Below are 15,592 nucleotides of genomic sequence, written 5' to 3' on the forward strand. Positions count from 1 at the left end.
GGTCGGCCACCCCCTCTTGCACATGCGCACTGGTAGAAAAGGCGGCCGTTACGACGTGCAGCCACAGCCGCGTCACTGAATCAGGGGGCGTGGTCAGAGCGGAACGCTGCGTCGGCCGTCCGATGGAAGCAGCGGAGGTGGGAGGAGTCACTGGTAAAGCAAGGTAACTCCTACTACCAACCCTGCACTGATATTGGTGATGGAAATGTACATCAATCCATGTGTGGGACCTAAAAGGGGCATTCATAACAGATTAACTACTGGGTCTAGATGGAGTGCCATGACATTAAAGATAAGCAATAATGTTTTCAACTTATTATATGAATTTTATTATGTATACTGCTCAACTCTAGCAGTGCAATCATAACTAAGATTCGCACATATAGCAAGAGGGTGGAGATGAGCAAAACGGTGGTGTTATCAGCCTGAGACGGGTATACAGATATGCAGGTCGTCTCAGATCAGGTCCAGAGGACAGATGACGGTCAGTTTAAAGGCAATGCGCCTCCTGTCCAGACTATACAGAGGAGATCTACATGTACGTTTGAGACACATGTGACACGGATATAATAGGGATTACAGAAAGCAGCCAAGATGCAGTTGGTCGTTCAAGCCAAGGGGGTTGGTAGTCCTCAGCTTGAATATCCACCAACACTCCCTCTGGAGAATTTTTTTGTCCCAGTCCCCTCCCCGTAGTGGCTTCTTGATCACCTCCAAACCAATAAATGTAACCCCTGATGCACGTCCATCATGGACCGAGTGCATGTGTCTCGCTACCGGGGTATCTCTCTTGTTACGGATGTCACCCAAGTGCTCACCTATACGTATCCGTAGCTCCCTACGGGTCTTACCCACGTATCTGATACCACACTCACAGGTGAGCAGGTAGATTACTTCTACCGTGCGGCAGTTTATGAAATCACGTATTTGGTGAGTAAAGCCTATGGAGTCAAATATCACTGTTTTAGTCTGGGTGACAAATTTGCAAAAACTGCAGCGGCCGCACTTGAAACATCCGTATACTGGTTTGTCTAGCCACGTTCTTTTCTTGGGGGGGCTATAATGACTATGAACAAATAAATCTCTGAGGTTAGTTCCCCTCCTAAAAGTCACTGATGGATGAATGCTAATTACATCTGCTAGATCTGGATCCATCCGGAGAGTATCCCAGTTCCGGTCCAAAATCTCCTTAATTTCCCTGGCCGCTGAATCATAAGTGCCAATGATTCGTAGGGACTTTTGTGGTTCAGTTTTGGCTCCTTTCACGGGATGTAGGAGTGTGGTACGTGCCTCCTGTTGTGCTCTCTGATATGCTTTTCTTAGTATATTATCAGGGTATCCCCGTGCCCGGAAGCGCTCTCTCAGCTCCTGTGCTTGGCGTTTAAATTCATGCGGTTCCGAGCAATTCCGCCTGAGTCTCAGGTATTGGCCAACAGGGATACCTCGCTTCAATGGGACAGGATGACAGCTGTCCCATCGAAGCAGAGAATTCGTTGATGTCTCTTTACGAAATATAGTTGTCTGGAGACCTCCCTCCCTGTCTCTAGATATACAGATGTCAAGAAATGGCAGATTGTCATTTCCTGCCATTTCTTCAACGAATTCTCTGCTTCGATGGGACATAGTTATGTATTGTATGGTAACTTTATGTTTTGGCCGTGCACACCAGTAGGAGGTATTGTTGGCAAATGGTTGGAAAGAACTGGGCTAACCACCCTCACCTCTTGATAGGAGTGGGCTGATCCTGCATATTGCCAGGAGGGGGAGTTGCTGTGTAGTCTTTGAAGGGAAATGAAGCATACTGCAGAGCTCCATCTCCTTGTAAATATTCTCCAGAGAGACAACTCAACCCCTCCTCAAGAAAACACTTGAAAGACAAGACAACAGAGTAATCAACAAAATTCTGAATTTCAGACACTGCTGCAAGGTCAGAGACTACAGCTCATACATCATTCACCCAAAATCACCACTAAGCCAGTTAAAGTTCCAGTCTGAACTTGACAGTGGACACCTATAAGCACAAGCAACCATTTGAAGACATCAAAAGACATATCTCCTCAACTGGTGCAAGAAATTGCACATTGAATCTGCTGCTATTGGTTGTACCATAAGTTATAATTTGTGAAAAGTATGTGGATATCTCACCACCCTCCTCAATAAGGTAGGGGTGCTCTAGCCGAAAGACTGTTCACTCAGTCAGTCCAGGAAAGATAAGTAAATATGGAAAAAACGTCTGGCACTCACTATGTGGTTCACATCAAACAACAATTTATTAACCGCTAATTCAACAATGGAATAATAGCAGCAATGCATACAATATTACAGTTAAGACATAGATGTTAAAAAACCCCTAAAAAAATAGAGTGAGCGGTGCAACGAGCGGCTGAACCAGACTGCCGGAGACTCGTCCATGTGGGTAAGCAATACAGCCTGTGGACTTGGCTATATTCTCTACCTAAAGAGACAGTATCCCTGATACAGCTGATTTGGATACACACTGCCATCAGGCAAAGGATTACTGTTGTCCAATATATTTTCAGGAGATTATATTCTAGTGTGTTTTCTGCAAATACTGTTACCATCAGTGCATCGTATTTTATATTATTTATTTTTTTTAGGGGTTTTTTAACATCTATGTCTTAACTGTAATATTGTATGCATTGCTGCTATTATTCCATTGTTGAATTAGCGGTTAATAAATTGTTGTTTGATGTGAACCACATAGTGAGTGCCAGCCGTTTTTTCCATATAAGTTATAATTTGCACTTAGTAAAAAGAGACTGTTCACTTTTGGCTTTATTATTCAAACTATATTTCCACTTTTCTGATCCCCAGAGAGAAACTGCTATAGGGAGTACACCATGATATAACACCTCATCTGGGTCGGTACTACTCCCATCCTCTTCATTAGCTCTCCATGGGCTCGCTGCACATATAATCAGAAGCAAGGGATGAGAAAGTGTAACATCCTGAAGTATGTCACTAAACTTCTGTATCCCTGCTACAATAATGTCAAGTGTTAATGTATTGTCAACTAGTGTAATATGGCTGTGCATTATCAACTTATATATTGCTATGACTGTTTAATATGTATTTGCTGTAATTTCCATGTACACCAGCAGGTGGCAGCAATATGTAAGTAGACCATAGCTAGTTAGTAGACCTAGACTGGAATAGTTCATTCCAGGCTAGCTCCCCCCTATCTGAGGAGGAGTGGAATGTTCCCACATCCTACTTCAGAGGGAGGAAAGAAAGTTCTAGGCAGTGTACCAGCCACCCCCTGTTGGGGTGGGCTGTGTGAATAGGAGCTCTCAGAAACAGGGACCCCAACCAAGGATCCAAGCCTCTGCTGAGGCCCAAGATCAACCTTCCCAGCCTGAGTCCCTTACCTCAGCTGGTAGACCAAGGAAGCAGCCAACTACAGAACTATCAGATCTCCAGGACGAAACCACCATACCCTGCGAGCAGTCCTGTGAGTACAGATTCCAAGACAAGGAGAAGATAAGTACCTCCACAGCTAGTCAGGCCCATATCAAGCAGACCACAGACAGAGCAGAAGATAGATACCTGCCAGATTCTAATAGGCGTATGTTCAGATGCAGAATATATATATAGAATTCCTGCCACATATTGCCAATACCTGCTGGGATCCTAGACTATTGCTGTACATTGTATGGATCAAAAGCTGCATATTATAACATCAAGTAAAGACAAGTTGGACCCTATTATCTGTGTGGAATTCAATCATTCCTCCATTACTCCTATTAACAGCACTCAATTTTGTTGCATGTGAGCCAGGATACAGGAGTCCAGCCGTACCACAGGTAGGAGACACCGTTGACACTATACAGAGACAATCTCCCCCTCTGGCATTCCTTACCTAGTACGTGTGTTCATAACATCTTAAAGGGCCCTGCTACAGTACCTGCGCAAGCTGCAACTGGCGTCACGAACTTATATACATAAATACTGACCCACTGCATAGCATGCCCACTGACCCAGTGTCCTGCTCATTGCAAAGGCAGCACACATTAAATGATGTACACCAGTGGTGCATTTCATATCATCTGCCATGTTGACAAGGGTGCTTTGCTAGATACTGTAAGTGTTATTTTTAAATTTTTAGCATAAAAGGCCTAAAAAAGTTAATGGGTTTCTGGATCCGAAAGATAAGAGAAGACTCCACTTCATAGTGAGGACATTCAGTTTGGGCTGATTAATTAACCTCATTAGTTGACATACAGTATGTGAGGGCTCTTTGAATAAGATGTGGGTTGCTCACACAAGGCTTCCTTTCTGGAGAAGTCAGGCATTTTCAGCCTGAGAGCCATCATGATAACTGCTGTGTACAATGAGAGAGATTTATCAATAATGTTGGTATTAGCACCAAAAACCCATCACTCCAACAATCAAAAGTGGTGCTTCATCTGCCTTATTTATCATTTGGCGCACATTTATTATAAAATTTAATTCCAGACTGAAAACTACCTTTTTTTGTCTTAAGCCCCATTTGCAACAAATTACTCCATATACAGATGTAGCAGGGTTAGCACTCCAGCTCTTAACTCAAATTTCTTAACTCATCGCGTTATCTTGAGAAAAAAGCCATTGAAAAGCAATTGAAGGTGTTTGCTTAGATTAGATAAACACAACTCAGAAATCTCAGAAAACAGGAGTGTTAACTCTACTCCATCCGTATTAAATATGACATTTCATGCCTGTTTTGCATCTCTTGACAAAACCTGATTTGTCCCTGTGCAGAATTTTGACCTTCTTTAATAAAAATCGCAAATATCACATGTGCTATACTAGGTTTTATTTATTTTTATCCTACTTCATTTTTACACCACTTAATTTTTTTTATATACACTGCTATTTGTTCCTTTTTGTTATTCACCACTTTAAATGAGGTATAACATACACCAGTTTGCTAGCCAGACATACTTAGGAGTACAAACATTTTTTCTGGTGAAATTGATTCTTTCAAGAGAGAAAAAAAGGAGAAAGAACTTGATATATTTGGCACAAGTAATATCTTTTTTATTTTCGGCAAATTTTAAGCAATTTTTTTGTTGCAAAAACATTAGTAAATGCCCCCAAATATGTGTTTGATGTTCTAGAAAGTACCCCTAGAGCTTGATAGCTAGGGAGTTTTTATGTTTAGTCAGTGGCCTGATAACCTAGGATTTGTTTTTGTAATAAAACAATAAAAAATATTGATGCCAAACTGGGAAAGCCCTTCACAGAGTGATACTCATGAAGCAGGTGGCAACAAAAATGGGAGTGACCTTTTGAGAGACATGGCTTTAATAATAGACCATGATCTCTTATTTAAGGTACAGTGCCATACCAATTCCATTACATAAACACAGTACTAGAACTAATCTAATAACATAAATATGACATCAGAACCAAGCTCAGCACAAACATTCAGCACAAGAATTAAACAGGTTTTCTGGGATTTTAATATTGATGACTTATCCTCAGGAAACTTTGCAGGAAACTAGCAAGCTAGAAAAATTATTATTCAGGCACCTTTACACGGGGGATGGTGCCTTAAAAACCCTAGTGAGGTACGCAGAAACCTGGCTGTGCACCTGCTGGCCCTTTTAAGAGCCAGAGAGAACACACGTGCGCACCCTACAGGCAGCAGGAGGTGCATCATATGAAAGAGAAGGCCACAGTCAGGGTGGAGTGGAAAAGCAGCACTACTATGATGGCCATGCCCTTGGTCAAGACTGAAGGAGGAATCTTCTAAGAAGGACTGCTGCCTTGATGCTGTCAGCAAGTGCTCAGGATCTTTCTTCAGGATAGTGGGAAGAGAAATCCATAGCTGCTGAGCATAAACAATGAAAAATGGAGAGTTGTCATTAAAATCCTCCAAGATATGAGGTTGACTTTTGCCGATGCAGGTGAAGCGTTTGGAGGCTGGACTAAATCCAAAACCTATGCTGAAAATATGAAGATATGTGTTTGTGGATAGCTCACCACCTTTCTCAGTATGGTCAAGGTGCTCTAGTCAGAGGCTGATCGCCCAATCAGTCAAAGTGAAGGGAAAATTTGGATAGTAGAGACTGGCACTCACTATGTGGATCACAACATCAGCTTTTAATATTTAAAAATGTGACATATGTCTGAATCAGAAGTGAATACATGATAATGTTACATACAATCTAAAAATGTCAAATAACCCCCTAAAAACTCAATAAGATTTCCACTTGTCTAACGGTCCGAGATGGATAACATGTGCAACTGGTTTAAATTGGAGAGTCCATGATATAATATTTCAATCTGGGACAATGTTCCTTTGAATACCAGCAATGAACGTCCGGACAGTACTGACTACTTACGAGTCTGTGATTCAGATCTCGATGGCATACAATCCACCAATTGTGGCGTTCAGTCTTTCCCCACCGTAATGGGTTGTGTGCGGTGGTCCCAGGCTATGGAGAGATGTTGCTTACCGGTATCTGCAGATGTCCGGTCCTCTCGTTCACCTGCCTTCCACACCGCGCTGTTGCACTGCCTTCCGGCGTCCTCGTACTCTGTTCTAGGTCACGTGTTCCTGCAGAGTTATCGCGGGACTTCGTTACTTTGTTCCGGTGTCTAATGTGCTAGTGCGCATAGCAGGATGGGAGAAATGGAGCGCTCCAAATTTGAAAAGTCAATCAGATGATCTTTCTCATGTCCGGATTAACACTTGCAACAGGGATTTCCATGCCAGACGCGTTTCGAGGACTTCACTCCTCTTCCTCAGTGGCTCCTCAGTTCCTCAGTGATCCACATAGTGAGTGCCAGTCTCTACTATGCTGAAAATATACTTGAAGCCAGTGGTGGATCCAGAGCCTGGTCTCAGGAGCGGCACAGTCTGTCAGACGGTCACTGGCACTGCCGCAGTTGTCCGCAACCCGTGAGATGAGGTCCCGTCCCTGTCCCGACTCCTCTGTTCTGGACTTCCAGTTCCCGGGCCTTGGTAGGCGGGCATAATTAGAACGGCGCCGGATCGTACCGGCTTGATTCTGGCTGGCTGGCAGTAAGATGCACGGAGGAGGGGGGGTGGAAGGGACAGGGCGGGCTACCAATGTCGCCGGTGCCGCCACGCCAGTGTATGTGAAGGGACCCAGAAAAACGGATTAAAGAGGACATTTTAGGGGTCCAAACATTGTAAGATAACTATCTGTATATGCGGCGCGGCGCCAAGGGATCTCACTGCACTTACTATTATCCCTGGGTGCCGCTCCGTTCGCCCGCTGTGGCCCTGTTACCTTCTACCGTGCTGTATGTTAATTGCTACTATCTGAACACCAGGGAGGAGTCTGCCCTGTTTCTCCCTGGGCGTTCCTTCTCCCTGGCTGTAGCTCTTTCCAATCGCAGCGCAGAGCTCACGGCTTGGGAGTTTTTTTTCTCTCTGGCTGTGATCTCTGCGCTGCGATTGGACAGCGATATAGCTAGGGAGAAGGAACCCCCAGGGAGAAACATGGCAGACTCCTCCCTGGTGTTCCGATAGTAGCAATTACCATACAGTGCGGGAGAAGGTAACAGGGCCACAGCGGGCGAACGGAGCGGCGCCCACTCTCTCACTATATTTTCAGGGGCGGGGGGCCAATTGACCCGTTGCTCCCCCCTGGATCCACCAGTGCTTGAAGAAGAGATTGATAACTTTCTGAGGAGAGGTGAGATTGAATAGCTGGCAAGTGGCGGAGGACGAGAGCCACCACGTGAGACCCCAAGGTACATCCCATTGAGTGCAAGCAACCTAGGCCAGACAACACTTATGGGGGGGGCGTTCAGTTACCACGTGGGACTCCAGAGCACCAGGCCACATTGGCAGCAGCGAACCACTGCCAAATAATCTATACAGAAGGCAGATAAGTACAATCAAAATATATCTGCTTTATTATACACATTCATTAGCAACACAATATTGGCAGTATATCAGCTACAAAATACTGGTATTATTTCTACATAATACTGTAACTGCTAAGGCTACTTTCACACTTGCGTTCAGAGCGGATCCGTCTGGTGTCTGCACAGACGGATCCGTTCAGAACGGATCCGTCTGCATTATAGTTTAGAAAAAATTCTAAGTGTGAAAGTTGTTCAGACGGATCCGTCCAGACTTTACATTGAAAGACAATGGGGGACGGATCCGTTTGAAAAATGAGCCATATTGTGTCGACTTCAAACGGATCCGTCCCCATTGACTTACATTGTAAGTCTGGACGGATCCGTTTGCCTCCGCACGGCCAGGCGGACACCCGAACGCTGCAAGCAGCGTTCGGGTGTCCGCCTGCTGAGCGGAGCGGAGGCCAAACGGTGCAAGACTGATGCATTCTGAGCAGATCCGCATCCACTCAGAATGCATTTGGGCAGTAAGGATGCGTTCGGGGCCGCTTGTGAGAGCCTTCAAACAGAACTCACAAGCAGAGCCCCGAACGCTAGTGTGAAAGTAGCCTAACCTAACATTGGCACCTCTCACGTGTAATCCTCTGAATCTTTTATACTGTAGACCTCTATGAACAATTTTTCAAATATACAATAATATTATTTCCATTTTTTAAGTACTTATCATCTTTATATATTGGGCAATAATCATGTACTTACAGTGGCGTAGCTAGAAATGGGGCCCCCTCCCCCGGTAATTTTTTCATATCCCCTTCCTTTCATGCCGACCCCATTCCTGTGGCTAGTAAAGATCACTCTCTCAGATCAGGCCCAGCAGCTGTTCCATCCATCTATACTGCCACTCTATATAATTTTATTGTGTAATACTGTTGAGGGGGCCCTGACAAAATCTTTTAGTCCTCCTCCTCCTGGATGGGCCCCTTCTGGGTCAGGGCCCCAAAGCAGCCACTTCCCCTGCTTCACCTATAGCTACACCCCTGTGTACTAATACAACTAACAAGACTAATATGGATTAATTTTGGGACTATTTAAAAAAAAAAAAACATATATATTTGTTTCTTTTCTATATCTGTTGGGTTAATTACCTGTGTTATCTACATCTATATTTTCGGGTAATTGCCACTGCTCTATGGGATTATATACTGTATATGAGGATCTAGGTCAATGTGGGAATCCCATAGACCACTGACAATTTCACACCAGGGTACCCATGAGCTTATTGCTTCTAATATTTAAAATTTTAGGAAATTAGTTTGACTTTATGCATTTATGAATTGTCCTTATCCATGTTTTACTTATCTTACATATTCATGAATTGTTTTATTATTCTTAATATTTTTAATAATAAATATGGGATGTACATTATGAATATATAGATTGAGATTCCTGTAAGTATAACACATTTTTTGTATATAATATTTGGCAGTGGGTAATTCCATTGGAACCAGACTGGTGAGCCACTGTATAATTTCCTTTTTTCTAAGAGATCTCTAAGGCCTCTTTCACACGGGCGTTGCGGGAAAATGTGCGGGTGCGTTACGGGAACACCCGCGATTTTTCCGCACGAGTGCAAAACATTGTAATGCGTTTTGCACTCGCGTGAGAAAAATCGCGCGTGTTTGGTACCCAAACCCGAACTTCTTCACAGAAGTTCGGGCTTGGGATCGGTGTTCTGTAGATTGTATTATTTTCCCTTATAACATGGTTATAAGGGAAAATAATAGCATTCTGAATACAGAATGCATAGTAAAACATCGCTGGAGGGGTTAAAAAATAACTAAATAATAATTTAACTCACCTTAGTCCACTTGATCGCATAGCTGGCATCTCCTTCTGGCTTCATCTGATCTCTGTGCAGCAACAGGACCTTTGGTGACGTCATTCCGGTCATCACATGATTCATCACCATGGTAAAAGATCATGTGATGGATCATGTGATGACTGGAATGACGTCACCAAAGGTCCTGTTGCTGTACAGAGATCAGATGAAGCCAGAAGGAGATGCCGGGCCGCGATCAAGTGGACTAAGGTGAGTTAAATTATTTTTAATTTTTTTTTAACCCCTCCAGCGATGTTTCACTATGTATTCTGTATTCAGAATGCTATTATTTTCCCTTATAACCATGTTATAAGGGAAAATAATAATGATCGGGTCTCCATCCCGATCATCTCCTAGCAACCGTGCGTGAAAATCGCACCGCATCCGCACTTGCTTGCGGATGCTTGCGATTTTCACGCAACCCCATTCATTTCTATGGGGCCTGCGTTACATGAGAAAACGCACAAAGAGGAGCATGCTGCGATTTTCACGCAACGCACAAGTGATGGGTGAAAATCCCCGCTCATGTGAACAGCCCCATAGAAATTAATGGGTCGGTATTCAGTGCGGGTGCAATACGTTCACCTCCCGCATCGCATCCGCGCGGAATACTTGCTCGTGTGAAAGGGGCCTAAATGTAGAACATTCACCTGAAGATCCATGGACACTCTAGCATACAGGGCAGTCCATATAGGGAAAACGAATACAACACCTACAATACCATAGAATTTCAGTTGCAAAATTCAGATGTGCGCACCTGGATATGTGTAGAAATAGAGGCAGCATCCCCAAAAAATGAAGAAATTAATGCTTTAATTCAAATGGTAATCCAATACCAGACAATAATTTTTTGGGATGCTGCCTCTATTTCTACACATATCCAGGTGCGCACAACTGGATTTTGCAACTGAAATTCTATGGTACTGTAGGTGCTGTATTTGTTTTCCTTTTTTAGCATACAGGATAGAATTGTTTCTGTAAGACATCACAGACAATACGTCTAAGACATCTAAGGACCTTCCCTGACATAATGTGGGTACGTACCAGATCACTAAAGCATGGCACAAGAAATTGCTATCAGAACTGGAGTCCAGGAAGGCCAGTTCAGTGAACCAGATATTAAAATAGGACAGAACCACAGGAATTGTCAGTTTCAGAGAGAAATCATCTTCACCTAGGGTTGTCTCTCCTATAGACCCTAATCACTGGAGTTTCCTGACTTGAGGGGACAATTTCTGACAAAATGACCCTTACCACCACAAAGAAGACACAATTTGCTGATGCATCTGTGCTGGAGCTTCTCATTAGACAACTTGCTTTATCCAGCTGCATGAGCTCTACAGGATGGGATGAGGAAGAAGGAAGCAAAGTTTCTGTAAAGGAGGTACCAGTTCTGGTGTTCTTCTTTCTTGAGCAGATTCTCTGATGCATTTTCTGAAGGGAAGATGTATGCGAGTAGCCAGTGAGATCAATTCATCCAGGGCAGCTGGAAGGTCACAACCTGCCAATTCATACTTAATGCAACTTGCCGGACCTTCTCAAAAAGAGGCCACTATTGGAAGATATATACTGGCACCCCCAAAGGGTGGAACAGGCTGAGGTTGCAGAGCTGGTGCTGCAGCTTGTGGACATGAAACAGAGACAGTAATATCATCCAGGCGTGCAGAGATTGTGTTCAAATACTGGAGAAGTTGCTTCTATGACTGCGTTGGTTAGTCAACTCCTTGGACACGTCCTGTAGATTCAACTTGGGTCGACCTCCTGACGAAGCCGTGAGAGTGAAATGCGCGTCAAGGTGTTTTTCTGGTTCACCCATTGTCTACCTCCCCCGATCATGTTCACAGGTGAGTTTGGAGGTGTTTGATAATTGTTTTTTTATTTTTGAGTTTAATTTTCATTTTAATTTTTATTCCTGCACCTCTCTGTTTGATGGCTATAGAAGTATTATTTACAGAGATGTCAATGATAAAATTCTCTTGACCAGTAAAATAGTATAACAATTATTATTACCTCCAAGATCATAGACTGTGTGGAACTCAGAGAGGTCAAAAGCTTGTACAATATCTTTTCCACAAATATTCCATGTTGAGTCCATAAAATGTATAAAAGTTGTCATGTCCTCTTCTGATCTAATATTAAACAATCATAAATGAATTAGTTATGTTAAAAACAAGAACAGCCTCTTATGCCTCAATTTTTAAGAGGTCGCTAACTTTACTAAAAACATTTTATGTCAGAGATATACCAAAAGTTTTGATCAGTGGGGGTTTGAGCACTGAGACACCCACCAATCCTAGAATGTTTTAATTCTATCCTCAGTAGGGGGATAGTATGCACACTTCTCTCGACTTATGTTATAGCGATCACTGGTGGTCTGAGAATGTAGACCACAGCTGATCTAAACTTTTGATATGTTTCTATGACATATCAAAAGTTTTTTGAAAATTTAGCAACCGTTTATTCAACTAGGAAATCGGTAACCTTGCAGGTGTCTATGCACAGTTTTCATTTTGTTTTCCTCTTTGGTTGCTAATTGGATTTGGTACATATTTTATGTCCACCCCTGAGTTTCTATGACTGAAAGTTGCAATTTCGTAGTGGTTTACTTTACGTTAACATATTTTTAATATCACAGTAAGGCCTCATGCACACGAACGTACTTTCTTTCCGTATCCATTCTGTTTTTTTTGCGGACTGTATGCGGAATCATTCATTTCAATGGGTCCGCAAAAAAAACGGAAGTTACTCCGTGTGCATTCCGTTTCCCTATGTCCATATTTCTGTTCTGCAAAATAGAACATGTCGTATTATTGTCCACATTACGGACAAGGATAGGACTGTTCTATTAGGGGCCAGCTGTTCCGTTCTGCAAAATACGGAATGCACACGGATGTCATCCGTTTTTTTTTGCGGATCTGTTTTTTGGTGACCGCAAAATACATACGGTCGTGTGCATGAGGCCTAAGTATGTGGTTACATTTTGTACTTAAAGGAGTTGTCCAGGTTCAGAGGACATTCCCATATTTTCACCCAGGCAGCCCCCCTGACAAGTGCATCAAAGCATTTCATGCTACAATGCTATCCTTTGCCCTGCACTTAATCACCCATGGCAAAGGCTTTTTTCAGGAGATCTGCTGATGTACCGGGCTCTCCCTTGAGGCATGCACCCAGCAGTAAGGCCTGGTGACGTCACTGTCACGGACGTTCCCGTGGCAGGTACCAGGAGATCGGAGAGACTGGCAACTTGTGGGTTAAATTGACAAGTTAACTGTGGATCTTATTGTTTCTGTGTTTTGGTGAATGCCACACCCTTTGCTTCAGGTGTTGCTTGTTGGTAAACTGCCTTTCTCATAAGTAGCAGCTTCTCACTCTTGGAGGCATGGTTTATAGATTTTCCTCCTGCCTTCTAACTAGCCGGTTGGTTGTACTCTATGGTAACATAGTAAAATAGTATATAAGGCCGAAGAAAGACATTTGTCCATCCAGTTCGGCCTGTTATCCTGCTTGTTGATCCAGAGGAAGGCAAAAAAAAAAACATGTGAGGTAGAAGCCAATTTTCCCCACTTAAGGGGGAAAAAATTCCTTCCCGACTCCAATCAGGCAATCAGAATAACACTCTGGATCAACGACCGCTCTCTAGTAGCTATAGCATGTAATATTATTACACTCCAGAAATTCATCCAAGCCCCTCTTGAATTCTTTTTTTGTACTCACCATAACCACCTCCTAAGGCAGAGAGTGCCATAGTCTCACTGCTTTTACCGTAAAGAATGCTTTTCTATGTTTGTGTACAAACCTTCTTTCCTCCAGATGCAGAGGGTGTCCCCTCGTCACAGTCCTGGGGATAAATAGATGATGGGAGAGATCTCTGTACTGTCCCCTGATAAATTTATACATAGTAATTAGATCTCCCCTCAATCGTCTTTTTTCTAAAGTTAATAACCCTAATGTTGATGATCTTTCAGGGTACTGTATTTGCCCCATTCCAGTTATTACTTTACTTGCCCTCATCTGAACCTTCTCCAGCTCTTCTATGTCTGCCTTGTTCACAGGAGCCCAGAACTGTACACAGTACTCCATGTGTGGTCTGACTAGTGATTTGTAAAGTGGTAGGATTATGTTCTCATCACGGGCATCTATGCCCCTTTTAATGCAACCCATTATCTTATTGTGCTTGGCAGCAGCTGCCTGACACTGTTTTTTTCTGCTTAGTTAGAGGTTTATTAAAATTTCTAGGTCCCTTTCCATGTCAGTGTTACCGAGTGTTTTAACATTTAATATGCACGGGTGATTTGCATTATTCCTTCCCATGTGCATAACCTTACATTTGTCAGTGTTAAACCTCATCTGCCACTTCTCTGCCCAAGCATCTAAACTATCCAGATCCATCTGTAGCAGTATATTGTCCTCTTCAGTGTTAATTACTTTACACAGTTTAGTGTCATCTGCAAAAATTTATATTTTACTGTGCAAACCTTCTACAAGATCATTAATAAATATATTGAAGAGAATAGGGCCCAAAACTGACCCCTGAGGTACTCCACTAGTGACAGTGACCCAATCTGAGTGTGTACCATTAATAACCACCCTCTGTTTTCTATTATTGAGCCAGTTACTTACCCACATACAGACATTTTCTCCAGTCCGAGCATTCTCATTTTATATACTAACCTTTTATGTGTTAGTGTCAAATGCTTTGGAGAAGTCCCGATATACGACATCCATTGATTCGCCGCTGTCAAGTCTAGAATTACCTTCTCGTAGAAGCTGATTAAATTAGTTTGACATGACTGATCCCTCATGAAGCTATGCTGATATGTTGCTATTTGCTTGTTTTCATTGAGATCCTCCAAGATAGCATCTCTTAGAAAACCTTCAAACAGTTTACCCACAACAGATGTTAAACTTACCGGCCTATAGTTTCCGGGGTCTGTTTTTGCACCCTTTTTAAATATTGGCTCCACATTTGCTATGCGCCAATCCTGTGGAACACTCCCTGTCCGTATAGAGTCTGTAAATATCAGAAATAAGGGTCTGGCTATAACATTACTTAATTCTTTTAGGATGTATGCCATCTGGTCCTGGCAATTTGTCTATTTTAATCTTTTTAAGTCTCTGTTGTACTTCTTCCTAGGTCAGACAGGGCACTTTTAATGGGGAATTTACTTTTACATTCTGCATTTCATCTGACAGTTTATTTTCCTCAGTGAATAAAGTGGTGAAAAAAATATTTAATAGCTTTGCTTTCTCCTCATCGCTCTATGCAACTCCCCCCTCATTGCTCTGTAGAGGGCCAAAACATTTATATAATTGAAGAACATTTTATGGTTAGTTTTGCTCTCTTTGGCAATTAATCTCTCGTTTTCTAGTTTGGCGGCTTTTATTTATTTTTTACATATTCTAATTTTTTTCTTTTAGTTTTTCAGTGCTTCCTGGATCCCCTCCTGTTTAAGTGATTTAAATGCTTTCTTTTTGTCATTTTTTGCTTTCTTTACAGTTCTATTTATCCACATTGGTTTCTTCTTGTTCCTTAACCCTTTATTTCTATAAAGGTATGTACCTCTCACAATTAGATTTTAGGATGCTTTTAAAAATATCCAATTTTGTAGCAGTATTTTTATTTTTGAGGACTTTGTCCCAGTTAGTTACGCCTATAGCCTCTCTTAGTTGGCTAAATTTAGCTTTTTTGAAGTTTTGGTAATTTTGTTCCTCCCTATAGAAACGCTAGTTTGAAGGATAATTGGAAGGTTATTACTTCAGGGCCACTATTTCCCAGGTGTCCCTTAACCTGCACATCTGTTCTTTTGTCAGGTCTATTGGTGACTACTAAGTCCAGTATGGCGGTCCCTCTAGTCGGGTTCTGAACCA

General features: G+C 42.5%; 1 protein-coding gene across 1 annotated transcript in view; it reads right to left on the reverse strand.

Moving 5' to 3' along the window:
- Nucleotides 1-15,592, reverse strand: part of LOC120993678 (acetylserotonin O-methyltransferase-like) — a 350,706-nt gene that overhangs the window by 74,579 nt on the left and 260,535 nt on the right. Inside the window, exon 5 of the mRNA XM_040422157.1 lies at nucleotides 11,735-11,853. Within this exon, the coding sequence (XP_040278091.1) occupies nucleotides 11,735-11,853 (119 nt within the window). The remainder of the gene's footprint in view (nucleotides 1-11,734; nucleotides 11,854-15,592) is intronic.

The sequence above is a fragment of the Bufo bufo genome, chromosome 3 (assembly GCF_905171765.1).
Source record: "Bufo bufo chromosome 3, aBufBuf1.1, whole genome shotgun sequence".
Classification (NCBI taxonomy): Eukaryota; Metazoa; Chordata; class Amphibia; order Anura; family Bufonidae; genus Bufo; species Bufo bufo.